The sequence below is a fragment of the Echinops telfairi genome, unplaced genomic scaffold (assembly GCF_000313985.2).
Source record: "Echinops telfairi isolate 266 unplaced genomic scaffold, ASM31398v2 ScPeMD7_7469;HRSCAF=8507_0, whole genome shotgun sequence".
Lineage (NCBI taxonomy): Eukaryota > Metazoa > Chordata > Mammalia > Afrosoricida > Tenrecidae > Echinops > Echinops telfairi.
Genome location: NW_022111372.1, coordinates 32678829 through 32698074, shown reverse-complemented (window position 1 = coordinate 32698074; position 19246 = coordinate 32678829). Strand labels below are relative to the sequence as shown.

The window sequence follows — 19246 nt, the reverse complement described above, 5'->3', positions numbered from 1 at the left end:
GGGTGGAGGTGGGAAACTTAGTAAGAGAGAGAGAATTTTTTTTTTTTTGAAGAACGTTAAAAACCTGACTCCGAACCTTCAAATGACACTGTGAAATCTGCCACAAGAGGGAATGTTATGAAGACAGCTTTTCTTTTTCTAAGGAACAAACAGTCATGGGCTATAGGATGATTTAAAATGTCTTATAGTATAAGTTCAAAGGCAAATGTAATTTTGGCACCGTATGAATATTTGTCCAATTTCTGTCTCTTCCTTACCATTGTGTATCTTCTTTATATGTAAATAAAATAAAGTAATCTGGTAGCCTTATTCAATCTTCATCATTTTCGTCCATCAAAAATTGTTCCTATGTAGATTACTGGACATTTATTGTAGTACTACCTAACTAACTTTTTTAAATTCTGTAAATGAATTAGCACTTTCATTTTTAAACAAGCCTGCTAGCCTATGTATAAAATAGCAAAATGGTTGCTGTTTATAAAAAGAAGGGATGTAATGGGGTGTGGGGCTGGGATAAATTCAAGTTATTAATTGTATAGTGAACAAGCAATGTCGTACCTGGTGACTTTGTGGTGCACTGACTTCTGACCGTGCTTTGAATTCAGTCTGTAGGAAGGGGGCTAGTGACTATTTCATTGCTGCTAAAAAACGGCAGCTCCCTTCATGTCCTCTGTTTTTCCTTAAAGCTCTCCATGTACAAGCGAAAATTTGGATAAGTGACCTTACTATAACAAATAAGAAAAATCTGTCTTATTTGAAGCATGTAAATTTGTATATAAAGTTCTACCCTTAAGGAGTTGATCAAAGACTGGCTAAACATCTAAATATATAACCTATCAAAATAACTTGGCTAGTATGTCTTAATTCGATTGCAGTTTTTTTCTGATTATTAGATTTTTCCTTCATGAACCTGTTTTGCCATTTATGTCTGCCCAGAACCTCCTCCTCCATCTCCGCTACCTCTTCTCTTACTACTCCTATGTTAATTGTGGATCTGATCTTTTCATCTACATAGGCTGAAGGCACATGGTTCCCTCCCCAAACCACTACTGATACCACTGCTAAAACAAGGCAGCACAAGGAAGTGGTTGGCCTGCTTCCCTCTCTCCTAGCTGCATGTTCAAAAATAGCCTTTATTAATCTTAAGAATCCATAAGAACAGTCATATGTTGGGGTTTTTTAATTGATAAGTATGTACACACATGTTTCTAATTGAAAGCAACATCTCTTACTGGATTCAGAACTTTTAAATACTGTTGTCAAAACAGACTAGAGAATGTATAACTGTAAAAAAGCAACAAATGCATATAATGATATTTAAAATAAAAAACTAAGAGAAAAATATAAATAAAATGTATCTGAGTCACAACAGAGCAGAGTTTGGCTTTGGGATGCCTGAGTATCATTAGTTCTCTTTTATTCATTCAGAAATCTCCACTGGGCTTCTCTATCACAAGCAGTGTGCAATGATGGATATTATAGAAAATACTGGAAATGGGCTCTGTCCTTGTGGAGTGGTTTACTAGTGACAAAGGTAGGCAGGATTTCATGTTTTGCACAGAGAGTTAATAAAATCAATCCTATCAATTGAACAGGATATGATACAATGGATGCCATGAGCATTCAGTCATGCTCTCAAAGCAAAAACAAAAGAAATCAAAAACTATTAGCCATCAAGTTGATTCCAACTCATGGTGACCCTCTAGGGCAGAGTAGAACTGCCCCGGTGGGTTTCTGAGACTGTAACTCTTTGCAGGAGTGGAAAGCTTCATCTTTCTTCCACAAGCATCTGGTAGTTTTGAATTGCTGGCCTTTTCGTTTGCAGTTCAATGAGTAACTCAACACACCACTATCACTCTTTGCCCCAATTAAAGGCAATTAGGGGTCAGCAGAACAGGAGTCTCAATGGTATGGCAGGTTATGCATTGAGCTGCTAACTGCAAGGTCTGCAGTTCAAAACCACCAGCTGGTGCACAGTAGGAAGAGGAGGCTTTCTACTCCTGTAAAACGATCCAGTTTCAGAAACCTACAGAGGCAGTTTATTGTTCTACAGAGTCATTAGGAGTTCAAATCAACTGGATGGCAGTGAGTGAATGAGTGGACAAAAGTGGGAGGGGGGGAGATGCAAAGAGAAGATGCAGCACTCAGTGAGAGCTATTTGCAAAGATAGGAAAGAACAGAATACATTCAAGGCCCCCAAAGAGGACAAGTGTAGTCAGGCAGAGGGAGCAAGGGGAGGTCAATTGGAACATATGACAAAGGACATTGGGAGCTGGTTTAAGGAGTTGGGTCATTTTCTTAAAGGTCACCTAACTTGTTTGCCAAGAAATAACAATTCTAGCTGTAAAGATGAACAAGCATTTCATGCAGCACAATTCATTCTGAATGCTGTGTTGCTTCTATTGCTTCTTTCCCAGAGTGCTTCCTAAAAGTTCATATCTGGGTAGGCTATATGATAGTTTCTAGCATGATCACGCTGCCTTATTTTAAATCTTTCCCTTTCCCAACTCTGTGATGGTGATTTACATGTTGACTTCCTGTTGCTTTCAAATTCTTTATCAGGTTCACACCAAGTTCCCTGGAGACGATGGTACTACTCTTGAGGGTCCGGAATTCCAGAGTAATTAGGAGGAAGATACTCTCTGAGAAAAGTCTCTTATATTGGTTTCAAGCTATTTCACATGAGCTAAAGAAGACTTTCCTCCATATATTTCACACACATACACAATCAAAATGCCCATGCTTTTTTTTTCCTTTCAAGGTGGTTATAATAGAATAATTAGCCACGCCCTTAATGCCAGTCTGCTGTGTCCTTTTTACTGTTATGAGCTTATTTCCTGTGAACGGCTGCTGTCAGTGACCCTTACATATCGATAAACACAGTGTTTCCCCTTTTGACACAGTGGATAAAAGTGTGAAGTTAAAATGCTCAATGTTATTTGGACTAATTTTCAGTGGGGGGTGGCACTTCAAATATTCAAGAGAAATGGGTTTCAAAAATCCCTAAATTCTGTTCTTGGTTGCTTCAACTCGCGCACTGCCATTGAGTTAATTACAAAGCAGAAGTGTCCCCCTATGAGTTTTTGTAAATCTTAACAGGAGTAGAAAGCTTCATCTTTTTCCAATTTGGTTCCTTAGGGACTGGTAACTTTGAGAAAAGTCCATTTTTCCCCCCAATAGAGAAGGTTCCACAGGAAGAGTAAGGAGACAACCTGAATGGAGAACAGGGCCTGTAGCACATGTATGCCCCGCTCTCTGTCCTGCCTGCACTAGTCATTAGAGAAGTGAAGTGATCTTCTCTGTGTCCATGAGAGACAAGCTTAAAATGTCAAGCTCAAGAACGCAGCTTCCCAAGAGGAAGCTCATCTACGTTTCACAAGGGAAAAGCAACATTTTCCTCTGGGGAGTGAGTTCAAAGGAGGTAAGCCCAGCTCTCCACATACTTGGGGGCTGGGATCCAGTGTGTACATACCGTGGCTAAGAGCCCACCTCTGTCATCTTCCCACAATGGCTAGCGCCACCCCTTGCACAGAGTAGGTGCTCAATAAATGTGGGGGTGATGCCTAACATGATTTTCAGCTCGAAAAGTCACTGATTCTGAGACTAGTGGTCAGTGTGGATCAGCATTTCCCATCCCTCAATCACTTTGTTTGATTGGAGTTGATACACTTCCTGGAAGCAGGAGGTTAGCACATGGCCCAAGAGGCTGTCATTTGAACAGAACAATAGGATACTCTATAGTCTAAAGTCAGAAAACATGTGTGCCAAGATTATGCTCTTTCACCAGACTTATTTAACCTGGATTTTGAGCAAATCATCCACAAAGATGGACTCTACAAAAAGAATGTGGCACCAGAATTGGTGGGAGGGTTATGAACACCCACGATAAGAAAATGACACCACCTTGCTTGCTGAGAGCCAGGAGGACTTCCAAACCTTGATGAAAAGAGAGGACGAAAGCCTTCAGTGAGGGTTTGGATTGAATCTAAAGAGAATGAAAATCGTCACAACTGGACCATTGGACAGAATCATGAAAAACAGAGAAAAGGGCGAAGTTGTCAATATTTCATTTTGCTTGGATCCACAACCGATGCTCCTGAAAACAGCAGTAAGGACATCAGATTATGTAGTGCACGGGGCAAAGCTTGTGCACAAGGCCTTTTAAAAGGAGAGCAAGGATGTCACTTTCAGAACTAAGGTCTGCCTGACCCGTTGTCTAGATACATAGACGTTGAATAAAGAAGCCCACAGAATAATTGGGTCATCTGAATTATGGTAATGGTGGGAAATATTGAAAAGTGCCACGGACTGTCAGAAGAACAAACAAATCTGTGTTGGAAGAAGTACAAGAATGCTTCTTAGGCTGAAATATGCCAGCGTGAGAAGAAGCAGAGGATTGGTATCTCAAGGTAGAGAATTTGAAAGTCAGAGGACTTTGGTTCAAATCTCTTTTTTTACAACTTTCCAAAAGGTTGCCAACTTAAGACTACCATATACTTGCTAATTTCATACTTTTCTTGCTTTTTGTGACTTGCCTTAGTCCTGCAGACACAGTTGTGTCTTAGTGAATGACCATGATTGAAAATGTTGCCTTATACCTAACCCTGACTGCTTTCTAAAACAGAGTTCAATTACTTAAATTTTTAACTTGTACAAGTAAGCATACCATGTATTTTAGTCTAAAAAGCTTTCATATATATGTATATATATAATCTATACCATTGGATAGATTAATAATACTATTATTTAGAACTACCAAATGTCTCATAGAAGTTATGTAAATTAGTTCCCACTAAACTGATAACGCTGCCTCTAAAGTGAACCATTGCTGCAAGAGATATATATGAACTTCAAAATTAGGACTGGGTTTTGAGCTCATACATAGCTATAAGCACTAATCTAAGAACCATTAGTCCTTGCACTGTGGCCCTGTTCAATAGCTGCCTTCATGAAGAGCTCACTGGAGAGTGGGTGTTATAGCACAGGAGTGGGGAGAAATCAGACGGTGCTCAGCAATCGAAAGAATAGCATCCGGAATCTTAAAGACCTGTCTCTGGATGTAAAGTTGAAACACCCAAGGATGACAAGAAGCAAGTGACTGCTATCCAAAAAGATGAAAAGACCAAGAGCCTTCCTAGAAGTTATCGTACCATATGGTTCATAAATCTGTTTCTGGTATCTTCATTGCATTTAATAATGGGACATTGTCCCTAAAATCAGTCATTATTAATGTTGAAATGTGACTATTCATGGGACCACGTGTGTGTGTGTGTGTGTGTGTGTGTGTGTGTGTGTGTGTAGTTGTCCAGCAGGAGTAGCCTTGGTGGTGTAGTGGTTACACAATGGGTTGCAATTGGCCTGGTTGGCAGCTCAAAACCACTTCTCCTTGGAAGAAAAATGGGTTCCTACTCCTGTAAATAGTTACAATCTCTGAAGCTCATGGGATTGACTATGAATCAGTAGTCACTCGATGGCAATGAGGTTTTTTTGGAGTTTTTCAGTAGTCAAAGGTCTTGCTTTCCAACAGAATAACTAATAACCTTGGGTAGGAAGCCTTGGATGGGGGAAAAATTACATCTTTATTTTCACTGGCTTCAAATTGAAATTTTACATTTCTTTCCCCTATGAATATATATCCTGAGCCACATACTAGTGGTATAAATGACTTTATCACTAGAAATCAAGAGTGTTTTTACCCACATGACAATAGTTATGAATACATCCAACTGTTGATCAAGTTCATTGTGATTTTTTTAAAACCATTTTATTGGGAATTAATATTAAGTTATTTACTAGATGCAGAAATATATAGCATTAGTAAATGCTATAATGAAGAAATACATGTGTTAGACTGAATATTTTAAATATTTGGATGTATTTATTTGAACACAACTGATTTCCTTTATAATTCTATGTGTTTGTTTTGTGCATCTAAAATCATTATTTGGAGACTGGCGTGTGGGTTTACCCCTAACTGTGTTACAAGAATCTATAATGTAGAAAATACTTCTGGGGATTTTCTGGGAGCTTACCTGACTTTAGAAAGCACTAATCTTTCTCAGCAAACTATATAAGGTCTTATTCTTCATGCTGGCCCTCCAAGAGAAGGTGGTCACTTGGCCATATAATTTAAGGCTGGTATGTAAGTAGAGATCTTCAGAAACAGAGCCAGGAGCGAGGCTGCCAGCTCTTTATTCTCCATGGGGTTGAATCATCCCATAGAAGTGTGCTTCTGCTAGCCTTGTCTTCTACAGTTAGCATGGTAGGTAGGATGTGTATATCAGGATGAAACTTGGAAAAAACGGAGTTGACATTACTCAATTTCAACAACACTACTAAAAGGCACTATTTCATTAGAACCATTCAAGAAGCAATTACTGCCATTGTTGATGTTGGGTGCTGCCGAGTTGGCTCGAATTTATAGCAACCCTATGTACAGCTGGATTGAACAATGTCCCATTGGCACCATCCTCAGTCATACCTAGATGTTCGCATATTGTTGCAGGCACTGTGTCAACTCATCTCTTTGAGGGCCTTCCTCTTTTTCACTGCCTCTCTATTTCATCAAGCATGATGCCCTTCTACAGAGACTGGGCTCTCCAGACAACATGTCCAAAGTATGTGAGACGAAGTCTAGCTATCCTTGCCTCTAAGGAGCCTTCTGGCGGTACTTCTTCCAAGACAGATTGGTTAGTCCTTTTGACAGCCCTGGATACTTTCCATAGTCTTCACCTGCACAACAAATCAAACACATTGATTCTTCTTTGGACTTCCATATTCAATGTCCAACCTTAACATGCATATGAGACAATTGAAAATACCATGACTTGGGTCAAACCTAGCTTAGTCCTCAAAGTAATCTCCCCGTTTTTCAACATTCGAAAGTGCTCTTGTGCAGATTTACCCGGTGCAACGCATCTTTTGATCTCTTGACTGCTGTTGCCACGTGCATTGATTATGGATCCAAGCAAGACAAAGTCCTTAATAAATTCAATCTTTTTCCCATTTATCATAATCTTACCTACTGATCTAGTTGTAAGGATTTTGGTTTTCTTTACATTAAGTTGTAATACATACACTGAGCTATACAATCCTTCATTGGCTAAGTAGTTGCCTTCTAAATTCCCTGGTATAGATCAATGATTATTTTTAGTGTCTCATCAGCTTGTTGAAACATTTCAATTGGTACTCCTTAATTGTCATCAGCAAGTGCTTCAAGTCCTCCTCACTTTCAGCAAGCAAGCTTTTGTTATCTGCATATCAAAGGTCGTTAATACCCCTTCCTCAAATCCTGATACCATATTCTTCTCCATATAAACCAGCTTCTCTGATTATTTGCTCAGCATACAGATTGAATAAGTATTATCACAGGTTATAACCCTGATGCACACCGTTCATGATTTTAAATCATGCAATATTCCCTTGTTCTGTTACCATAAATGCCTCTTGATCCATGTATAGGTCCTGCATACAATGAAGTGTACTGGGATTCGTATTCCTCTTAAGGCTAATCATAGTGTGTTATTGTGTTCGTCTGGGTAGACTAGAGAAACAAATTCATAGACATTCATATGTGTATAAGAAAGAGCTTTAAAAAAAAAAAGAAAGAAAGAGCTTTATATACAAGAGCAATTGATTATTGAAAAAACATCCCAGCCCAGTCCAAATCAAGTCCTTAAGTCTGATATTAGCCCATATGTCCTATACCAATCTATAAAGTCCTTTTCAGATTCACAAAACACATGCAATGATCCTGAATGCAGGACGATCACAGTAGAAAATAGAATGCAGGCCTGTGGGTAGAAAGTCTTCTGGATCCAGTGGTGTTGTTAGCATCTCATTGCTGGTAGGGGTCTCCATGTGGCTCCTTCAGCTCCAGGGCTCTAGCATATCTCCAGGTATCTTCTCCACAGAAATGTCTCATAAGTGTAAGAGTGTGTCTCACCTCCCGTGAGCTATTTATCTCCTTAGCGCCTCCAAATGAGGTCATTAAACTGAGACCTGATTGACAGGCTACCCTCCGCCCCTTCACTCTTCAGTCTCAAATTGACAACAGATTATGTAACTACCACAGTTGTGATCCACACAGTGGAATTTCTTTGTATACTGTAGTCAATGAAACACAAACCTTTTTCTGGTGTTTTCTGCTTTCGGCCAAGGTCCATCTGACATCAGCAATGATATCCCTTGTTCCATGTCCTCTTCTGAATCCAGCTAAGCCTCTGGCAACTTCCTGTCAATGTACTGCTGCAATTGTCGTTGGATGACCCTCAGCAAAAATTTACTCATGTGATATTAATGATATTGTTCTATAGCAAACATTCTCTTGGGTCACTTTTCTTTGGAATTGGTACAAATTTGGATCTCTTCCAGTCAGTTGTCCAAGTAGCAGCCTTATAAATTTCCTGGTATAGATGAATAAGTATTTTCAGTGTCTCAACAACTTCTTGAAACATTTCAATCAGTACTCCTTAATTTCCTGAAGCCTTGTTTGTGGCTAATGCCTTCAGTGCAATTTGAACTTCTTCCTTTAGCATCATTGGTTCTTACTCATATCCTACCTTCTGAAATGGTTGAATGTCAAACTAATTTTGGTACAATTATTCTGTGAAGTCTTTCCATTTTCTTTTGATACTTCCTGCATCATTCAATATTTTGCCCATAGAATATTTCAACATTCCAATTCAAGGCTTGAATCTTTTCTTTAGTTCTTTAAGTTTAAGATATGCTGAGCATGTTCTTCCTTTCTGGTGTTTTAATTCTAGGGTTAAGTACATTTCTTTATACTATTTTACTTTTTCTTCTCAAGCTACCCTTTGAAATTTTCTATTCAGATTTTTGAAGTCATCATTTCTTCCATTTACCTTAGCTACTCTATGATAAAGAACAAGCTGCAAAATCTCTTCTGCCATTCACTTTGATCTTTTCTTTCTTTCTTGTCTTTTAATGACATTTTGTTTTCTTCATATATGATATTCTTGATGTCATCCATAGCTCATGATGTCTTCTGTCATTAGTGTTCAAGGCCACAAATCTGTTTTTGAGAGTTCTCAAAATTCCGCTGAGGTAGATTTAAGGTTGTATTTTGCTCTCCTGGACTTGTTTTCATTTTCTTCATCTTAAACTTGAGTTTACTTATGAGCAATTGAAGATCTCTTCCACAGTCAGCCCCTGGACTGATTTTAGCTGCTGACATTGAGCTTTTCCATTGTCTCTTCCCACAGATGTGGTCAATGTGATTTCTACGTATTCCATCTGGAGAAGTCCACGTGTATAGTTACCATTTTTGTTGTTAAAAAATGTATTTGCTATAAGAAAGTCATTGGTCTTAAAAAATGTGATCTTCAGTTTCATTTCTATCATCAAATCCATCTTTTCTAACTACTGTTCCTTCCATCTTTGTTTCCAACATTTGCATTATTTATCAATTATTTATCAATTCATATTGGTGGCATGTTTGATCAATTTCAAACTGAAGTCATTGGTAAAATTCTTCAATGTCTTTATCACCAGCTTTGCTGGTTGGTGCACAAATTTGAATAATAGTCATATTGGTTGAATTTCCTTGAAGGCAAATAGATATAATCATATCACAAACAGCACTGTACCTCATGATAGATCTTGAAATGTCCTTTTTGTCAATGAATGCAATGACATTCCACTTGATTGTGTCATTTCCAGTATACTAAACCATATGGCTTTCTGATTCAAAATGACCAATACCAATCAATTTTATCTCACTAATGATATCAATCTTTATACATACCATTTCATTTTTTATAACTTCCAGTGTTCATTGATTCATACTTTGTACATTCCGAGTTCTAATTTTCAGTAGATTTTTGCAGCTATTTTTTTCTACCTTGAGTTTTTCCCCATCTGCAAATTAAGATTCTGAAGGTTCCACTTTCACAGCATTATTTCATTCCCATCAGCACGCTTGCCTCTACTTTGAGAAAGCAGCTTCTCTTGACTGTCAGACAAGCCACCACTGATCTCTCAGTTGATCGTACTGTGGTGGCTTGGATGTTGCTGTGATGATGAAATCTATGTCACTGGTATTTCAAAGGTCATTAGGGTCAACTAAAGTCAACAGGTTTCAGTGGCGCTTCCAGACAAAGAACAGACTATAAAGAAGACTATTGCCCACCTCAGAGGAAGTAGCTGCTGAAAACTATGTATAGCATGGTGATTTTGTCAGATACTGAAGGCCTAATGAATAGAAGCATTACAACTTAGAAAATCCTATGAGGCAGTTCTACTGCATCACACAGGGTCACCATGAATTGAAACTGAGTTAATGTTTTTGTTGTTAGGTAATATCGAGTTGATTCTGTCTTGTAGTGACCCTATATACAACAGAACAGAATACTGCCAGGCCCCGCACCATTCACAATTGTTCTTATGTTTGAGGCCATTGTTGTAGCCCCTGTGTCAATTCCTCTCATCAAAGGACTTCCTCCTTTTCACTACCCCTCCACTTTACCAAGCATGAGGTCCTACTCTAGGGACTGGTCTCTCCTGATAACATGTCCAAAATATGTGAGACAAAGTCTCACCATCTTCACTTCTAAGGGGTGTTCTGGCTGTACCTCTTCTAAGGCAGATTTGTCTGTTCTTTGGCAGTGGTACTTAATAAGTTTGTTGTACATGATAAGTTGGTTGGAGCTGATTTATAAGTTCTTCACATCTCCTTAGAAAGAAGTAAGCAGTTTTCTAGCCTTTTAGCCTTGAACGGATTTTCAGTTATTTTCCTATGCATGTCATTGATGAGAAAGTGATCCACGTGGTGGACAAGGATGCCTTGATCATCTACATTTTAAAGATGAATAAATTGGGGCTTTGTGGGACTCACATGATGGCTAAGGGTCCTGTAGATAGGTGGTAAATCAGCATGTGACCCAAATTCAGCAACAACAATGTGTGAGACCAGTCAGAAAGAAGTATGTGATCTGATTAACACTCTTCTTTCTTTTTTCCTTCTAGTAGCTTCTGAATTCATGGTTTGGGGGAGTCGAACCAAACCCAGAACTTGATGGTGCCAAGCATCCAACACTGAAAACTCTCTGAAACAAATTTCCTCCTGCATCTACCCGTGGCTTACTTTTCAAAGGTTCAGCTTGCTTTCTTGTAGTATTAACATTGATGATCCTAAATTGCTAAGAATAGAAGAGATGAGTGGGCAGCTATGAAGAATCAGACAGGTGATTTAAACAGTAACCGGGAGGTGTGGGGGTGGGATAGCAACTACTCACAGAGGAAAGGAATCCAGGTGACCTTAACCTAAAGGTTAGTGATTCCCACCTACCCAGTAGCTCCACAGAGGAAAAGGTCTGGTGATCTCCTGGAAAGGTTATTGCCAACATATTCCTATGGAGCAATTCTTCTCTGTAACTCATGGAGTCATGGCTGACGCTTGGTACCTCACAGCAATTGCTAGGTGAGGCAGAACTCCAAAGTAGCTATGCAAATCAGAAATACCTTTTGTTGCCTTCTGGGAGCAACACAAAGATAATTAATAGATCAGGGGGAAATCGTATATGTTCTGTACATTTAGGTTTAGAAGATGTGGCTTCCAGTCTTGTAAGTTATCTAGCTGGATCACACCATAAAGTCACAGATGGACAAGGGCAGATGGACCAATAAGGGAATTAGAGAGACACCTGGTCCCTTATTTCATACACAAGGCATTTGAGGATCCTTTAGGTTAGAGTGTCATAATGGGTGATGTGTTGGGCTGTTAGCTACAAGGTGAGCAGTTCAAACCCACCAGCTACTATACCTTGGAAAGGTGAAACTTTCTGCTCCGGTAAAATTCTACAGCCTTGGAAACCCACAGAGGCAGTTTTACTCTATACTATATGGTTATTATAAGTCAGAATCAATTCAATAGTAGTGAGTTTGGTGCGCATTTGGTTATAGGTTAAAGCTGGTGAGAAGTAGAGCCAGGGCCAATGTGATAATCCTGGTACTTTCTGTCTTATATCCTAGAGAGATGATGCTGGAAATAATCTATGCCCAAATTCTTGACCATAGAACTTTACTTCTTTGTGTAATGGGATCCCAGAATTTCAGAATATAGTGCATGAACCACAGGCCTGTTCCCCAGCTTAGCCCCCTAATGTAATACCACACATGCTCCTGAAATCTAATAATTTTCTTTTGATTTTTACAGATGGCTTGCTTGAAGATGAGATGTATATTTATTTTCCTTCTGGTTCTTGGGGCCATTTGCTTATATTTCAGCATGAACAATCTAACTCCTTTAAAAGAAGAGAAGTTTGTTTTCAAGAAAGAGAGTGGGGTCTTCCTCCAGCTCCCGGAAATAGACTGCAGGCAGAACCCTCCCTTCCTTGTCCTGCTGGTGACTTCCTCCCACAGACAGGCGCCCGCTCGCATGGCCATCAGGCAGACGTGGGGGAGAGCAAACGTCGTGGAAGGAAGACAGATAAAGACCTTCTTCCTCCTGGGAGCCACAGCCACACAGCACGACATGACAGCGGTGTCTCAGGAAGGCCAGCGACATGGAGACATTATCCAGAAGGACTTTGTGGACGTCTATGCCAATTTGACCCTAAAGACCATGATGGGCATGGAGTGGGTCCACCACTTCTGCCCTCAGGCTGCCTTTGTGATGAAGACAGACTCGGACATGTTTGTGAACGTCTACTACCTGACCCAACTACTTCTAAAGAAAAACCGAACAACTAGGTTTTTCACTGGCTTTGATATAACGAATGGCCTTCCAATTAGGGATAAGTCCAGTAAGTGGTTTGTCAGTAAAGATGAGTACCCCTGGGACAGGTACCCGCCTTTTTGCTCTGGCACGGGCTATGTGTTCTCTAGTGATGTTGCAAGCCAGGTGTATGATGTTTCTGAGAGCGTCCCTTTCATTAAATTAGAAGATGTGTTCGTGGGGCTCTGCCTGGCCAAGTTGAACATCAACCTGGAGGAGCTTCACTCAGAGCAGACATTTTTCCCATGGAGGTTGTCCTTTTCCATTTGTCGCTTTCACAAAATTGTGACCTGCCATTTCATTGCGCCTCCTGAACTGCTGGTCTACTGGCATGCTCTGGAGAGTTCCCTGGGGAAAAAGTGCCCAATCATCTTACAAAATCCTAAGGGTAAAAAGTCAGGCACCCCATAGTGATTGTTCATTCCTGCCAGCAGTGTGAGAGGGATCGGGGGAAGGAGAACAAGAAGAGCACGGAAAACATCCTTCTGTGTTCCAAATCCAAACTAGAGCAGAAGTGTAGATGTGACCACTGATTCCCTTTTGGTGTCCCATCTAATAACTAATAGCATCTAATAACACCTCTTGAGGACCTTCACACCGACTCATCTCAATGATCAGTGTATGCACAAAGTAGTGGGCATTGCTATCCCTATTTTACAAAAGGGATAACTGACTCAGATAGGCACAACCACCTGTCCCAAGCCTCCTAGCCAATAGAGAGTTGAGGAGGAGGGAAAATCAAGTGCTATCAGGCTCCAATCCACAACCCTGACCCTGCACACCTCTCGAGAGTAAATGGTGACCATAAAGGCTCAGAAAGATAGTTCACTCTCACCAATTTCTCTTTCTAACTCCCTTTCCTTGTGCTTTAATACCATGATGAGGATGCACAAACTAATCAAAACATCCCTGTTGCTCTGGGATATTCTGGCTTGCCTGTAACTCTGTGTTAACATCTTGGCACCACAAACTCTTCAAACCCACACCTCAGAAGATCAGTGTAGTTCCTGAAGCTCTCCTCATGCAGGTCTTATAAATTAGGCTCACCTATCTCGGCAGCCTCAACCTTTGTTAGACTGCTCACAGTGAGCAAGACATCTTCCCTGAGCCAACTATAGGTGTCCAGACTATTGGTTCCCCACACCCTTGGTCTTTGATCACTATGGATCAACTACAGTTCTTGGAACTCTGCCAGTCTCTTAGTTCAAACAAAATGGGAGCTGACTTTAACTGGCAGAGGGTTCCAGCCTACCTTGGGTACCATATGCCTGTTTTCATCTTTGTTTTTGTTTTGTTTTCCTTTTCTCTTCTCTCCCTTTTTCTGTTTTTATATCCTTTGTTTCTCTGCTGTATTAGTCTAGGTACTTTGGAGAAACAAATTCACAGCAACACATGTATAAGAGAGAGTTTTATGTAAAGAAAATGTGTATCACAAAAACATCCCAACCCAATGCTGCCCAAGCCCACAAGTCCAACATTAACCCATTAACCCAACACCAGTCCACAAAGTCCTCCACCTCACAAAACAGAGGCAATGATGCAGACTGCAGGAGGAAAGCTGAGTCAGTGAATGAACAAGCATCTCAGCACTAGCAGGGGTCTCCACATGGCTGCTCCAGCACCCAGGGCTGCATCGGGATAGGTCCATGTGGCTTCTCCTTGGGGATGTCTTGTAGGAAGTCAATCTTGCAAGCTGAAGCAGGGAACTGCTAAGGCAGCTGTACCCTGGTGCAACCATCACAAAACAAGAGACCCGAGAACTAGAAAGGCAAGGCTCACTACCCATTTATCCCTCCGCCTTTCAATTAGCCCCACATGTGATTATTGGCCAGGCTGGCACAATTAACTAACTCATCTGCTCTCCTCTTTTCTTTTATATTTTTTCCTTTTCCCTTCTCTTTTATCATTCCTTAATTTTATTCCTTTTTTATACTCTTCAGTTTTGCTTATTGTATTTTTCCTCATTTCTTTTTTCTTATCTGATTCTCTTGATTTCATTCTTATTTTCTATTTTTTCTATTTAGTGGTCACATTCTTTTTCCCTTGTCATTGTATACCTGCTTTCCTCCAACTAGCCCACAAAGCCAAGTCACCCCTGCACATTACCTACCAGATAAGGGTCACTGCTTAATTCTGAACTGCCTCATGAGCTATAGACCACAACCAACATCAGCCAAACCTACCCTCAATATTGCTATATGCACAGCAAACAGAGAACATAGCATAGATTCATATTCTCTGACACATTCACCAGGAGACAGGTAGTGAGTACCTAAAATTTCACTAAAATGCAATAATAAATTGTGGTAGTTATGTAATCTGTTGTCAATTTGAGACTTACTAGTGAAGGGTAGAGTATAGTCTGTCAATCAGGTCTCAGCTTGATGACCTCATTTGGAGGCGTGAAGAAGATAAATAGCTCATTGGAGGCGGGACACACACTCACTCTCTGCGAGACATTCCTGTGGACATTATATATGGAGCTACACTAGATCCCTGGAGCTGAAGGAGCGAGGTGGAGACCCCTGCCAACACTGAGATGCTTAAAATGCCACTGGATCCACAAGACTTTCCACTCACTGGCCTATGATCTTCCTGCATTCGTCATCATTGCATGTGTTGTGTGAGTATGAAGAGGACTTTATAGATTGGTATTGGACATATGGGCTAATATTGGACTTATGGACTTGATCTTGACTGGGCTGGGATATTTTCCTAATGTACAATTACTCTTTATATAAAGCTCTTTCTTATACACATGAGTGTCTATGAATTTGTTTGTCTCATCTATCCAGACTAACACACCAATTAAGTACAAAAACAACAATACCACCATGCTTCAGAGACAACAGACAATTTCAGTTCACATAGAGAAACAAAGCAGAGTGGTTCAAGCAAGTGACAAAAAATACAAAGACAGAAAAACTTTCTGAGGAAGAAAGAGCATTGGAATTACCTTATAAGGAATTAAAAATAATGATATTTAGGTCATTTCAATAGATTGGGAAAGCTGCAGACAATCTGAAAGAAAATCACAAGCAAATCTTTAGAAAATTTCAGGAAAACACTAAAGGAACAATTTGACAATATTAATGGAAAAACTAGGAACCATAAAAAATAGCTAATAGAAATCCAGAAGATTAATACTAAAAATTCAGAAATGGATAATCATTGTGAGGGCAAAGGAGTAGAAATAAGTCAATGGAACATGAATTAGTGAGCTTGAACAAATCTAGCAATATTAATCTACTGGAGGAATAGTTAGGAAAAGAAAAAACAAAAAACTCTAAAGAAAGCCTAATAGTTATGTGGGATTTGACCTAATTTAAGGAATAACCTCTGTGTGATCAAACTTCCAGTAAAGGAAGAGACAACAAAAACCACAGAGAACATTTTCAAAGAGTTATTGTTGGAAAACTTCCTTCATATCATGGAAGATGAGACAATAGGTATTCAAGAAGCTAAAAGAACCTCAAACAAGACAGATCCCTAAAGAAAATCACTAAGAAATACCATAAATCAAAATTTTCAAAGACAAAGACAACAAAAGAACCTGGTAGCAGCTAATGGAAAATGAAATGTGGTCCAGAAAGGAGGACCAGCAAAACACACCTCTGATTTCTCAACAGAAACCAGGTAATCAGTAAGGCCCTAAGATGACATATATAAAACATAAAAGACACTAGGATGACATATATATTTGAAGGGAAAAAATTGCTTAGCTTTTTTCCTTTTTTTATACTCTTTAGTTTTGCTTACTTTTTTCCCTTTTTAATACTTTTTTTATACATTCCTTCGTTTTTCCTTTTTTTATACTCTTTAGTTTTGCTTCCTATATTTTTCCACATATCTTTTTTCTATCTGCTTCTCTTGATTTCATTCTTATTTTCTATTTTTTTGATCTTCCTGTATTTGGCATCATTGCCAAATGATTAGAAATCATTACCCAGGAAAGTTTTCCCTCAAATATGATGGTGAATTTAAGACATTTCCAGATAAATAGAAATTAAAAGTACTCATGAAAACCAAATCAATCATACAAGAAATAATACAAAGAGTTCTTTGGACAGAAAATTAATATCAGACAACAACCTGAGGTGAATATACATCTCAACACAACCCAGATCTCAGGCCAGATATACAAGTATCCAAATACACACACACACACACACACATTATAAGTGTGTATGTATACATATATATTTATATATACATACATATGAAGGAAAGGTATTAGTTTGTAACCAAAACAATTACAAAATAAAAAGAGAGAATAGTATAATCACAGGACTTCCAAATGGAGAAGAATTCAAGAAGATTCAATTTGGGTGAAGTAGAAGGCAATACATTAAGGATATTGCCCCCCGCCCACCCCAAAATGATGAAGGCACCAGGAGATACGAGGAGGTATGCTAGAATTAAAGGCAACAGAGATAGATACTATAATACTATTATATACACAATCATCCAATAGTGGTGATCAATGAGCAGATGCATGGATTAACACACAGACTGAATTGGTAAAGGAGGGAGAGTGGGAGAATACTCACGTGATAGATAGATGATAGATGATAGATAGATAGATAGATAGATAGATAGATAGATAGATAGATAGATACTTGTATATGGATAGTTATATTTTTTGCAAACCTGTCCATGAATTGGTAGAACATATAGGGCAAAATGTTATGAAAACTTCTTAGACACACACAGCACCTTAAGGGAATGTGTTGCTGGGCCTTGCAATCAGGGGCCATAGTCTTGGGACATACTGAGATCAATTGTCAAGTAATGATTAGGACTATCAAGCTTGTGGGTAGTCATCAAAGGGGAAACTATTGTTTTCTCCATGTTCAGATGAAAGAAATGTGATGAAAAGCAAATGCACTTAGTCTGATAGATTATTGGAAACAATTAGTCCATTGGGCTATTGGACCATAGGACCATCTATCTCCTCAACCCTGAGACAAGAAGAACTAGATGGTGTTCAGTTAACATTACAACTACTCTGCAAGGGAACACAATAGAAGGTCCTAGACAAATGGGATGGAGTCCTGGTGCTGTAGTGGTTACACGTTGTGCTGCTAACCACAAATTCAGCAGTTCCAAAGATGGGGCTTTCTACTCCCATAAAGAGTTACAGTTTTAGAAATCCACAGGGTCAGTTATACCCTGTCCTATAGGGTCACCATGAGTCTCAATCAAATCAATGACAACGAGTTTGTATTTTAGGAGAAAAAAATGTGGAACAAAAACTAGAATCGTGAAAAGGATCAATCTTACCTCTGAAATAGAAAATGGTGGAAACCCCAAGACTATACCCCATAGTCACCTGTCAGTCTAGAACTGAACTCACCCCACAGCTCAATTTTTAGCCAAACTCTATCCATATCTACAAGGGAAATAGTAGCACTGGAAGGGTATGCATGCCTTTCTTAGAATAATTAACCACTTAAGATAAAAAGGGAAGCATTTACCAAAAGACAAAGTTCAGAAGGCTTAGGAAAGGAGGTAGTTATCCCTTCCTAAGAAAGAAAATGGGGAGGAGGTAGGATAAGCGATGTTTCATTGCAAGAGTTACAAAAAAGAAAAGAAACAAAATGTGTATGGATTTTTCAATGTAAAGCCAGCTCTGCAAACCATTCGATTCACAATAAAAAAGTAATTGGGGAAAAAAACGGTTTTAAATAAGAAGCAGGGGTCTGGGAACTTTTATGGGTCTCAGTTGGGTTTATATGAAAGAATCCTGTGGAGCAAATCAGTGAGCTGGGCTCTGGTCAAACGCATCTCCCTGTTTGCTCCTTCCAGCCAGACCCAAGCTCATTTTGTATGGATTTCTTAGATGGCTCCGGAACAACTGACGCCTGTGGTTCAGAGTTTAACCCTCAGTGCCTTCTCACTGGGGGCTGACATGAGTCCATTTTCCAGGCAGTGAAGCCGTGATGCCCTCTTTACAGAGTCCTGTTCCATCCAGACACCTTCATAGCACAGGTCAAGCCATCTTTCTGCTAATCACAGGTATCATCTTTTTTTAGTTTTGCGTTATCTGACTTTACTAACATCTACTTGGTTGCACCATGGCAGGGCAGGGAAAGTTTGATGCAAAGTGATAATGTTAACCTGCAAAGTGAGGTCTCGTGTCCTATTTTCCTGAACATGCCTCCTACCTTAACTGAACTGCTTCTGTGCAGTTGTGCTTTCTCATCAGGCAGCTCCGAATGCCCCCGTCCTATGACTGAGGTGCTGTGGTAGATATATAATCATTTGTCAATTTGAGGATTAAGAGTGTGGGGGTGGAGTCTAGCTTGTCAATCAGATCATAGCCAATGAGGCCTCTGTGTGGGCGTGTCCTTCTGAGAATTCTGAGAAATCCGGTACTTCCTCCTTGGAGGTAGAAGACTCTCTGCTCACACCCTGGGAGATATAGCAGCTGAAAAGACACATGGACCCACCCTGATGCAGACCCCTGCCAGCGCTGAGATGTTTCCAATGACATTGGATCCAAAGACT

The 19246-nt window shown here is 39.6% G+C and overlaps 1 protein-coding gene across 1 annotated transcript; it reads left to right on the top strand.

Moving 5' to 3' along the window:
- The first annotated feature begins 12175 nt into the window (after window positions 1-12175).
- LOC101651825 (beta-1,3-galactosyltransferase 5-like) lies at window positions 12176-13147 on the top strand. The gene has a single exon (XM_004697324.1). The coding sequence runs from the start codon at window positions 12176-12178 to the stop codon at window positions 13145-13147; it is 972 nt and encodes a 323-aa protein (XP_004697381.1).
- Window positions 13148-19246: the final 6099 nt, after the last annotated feature.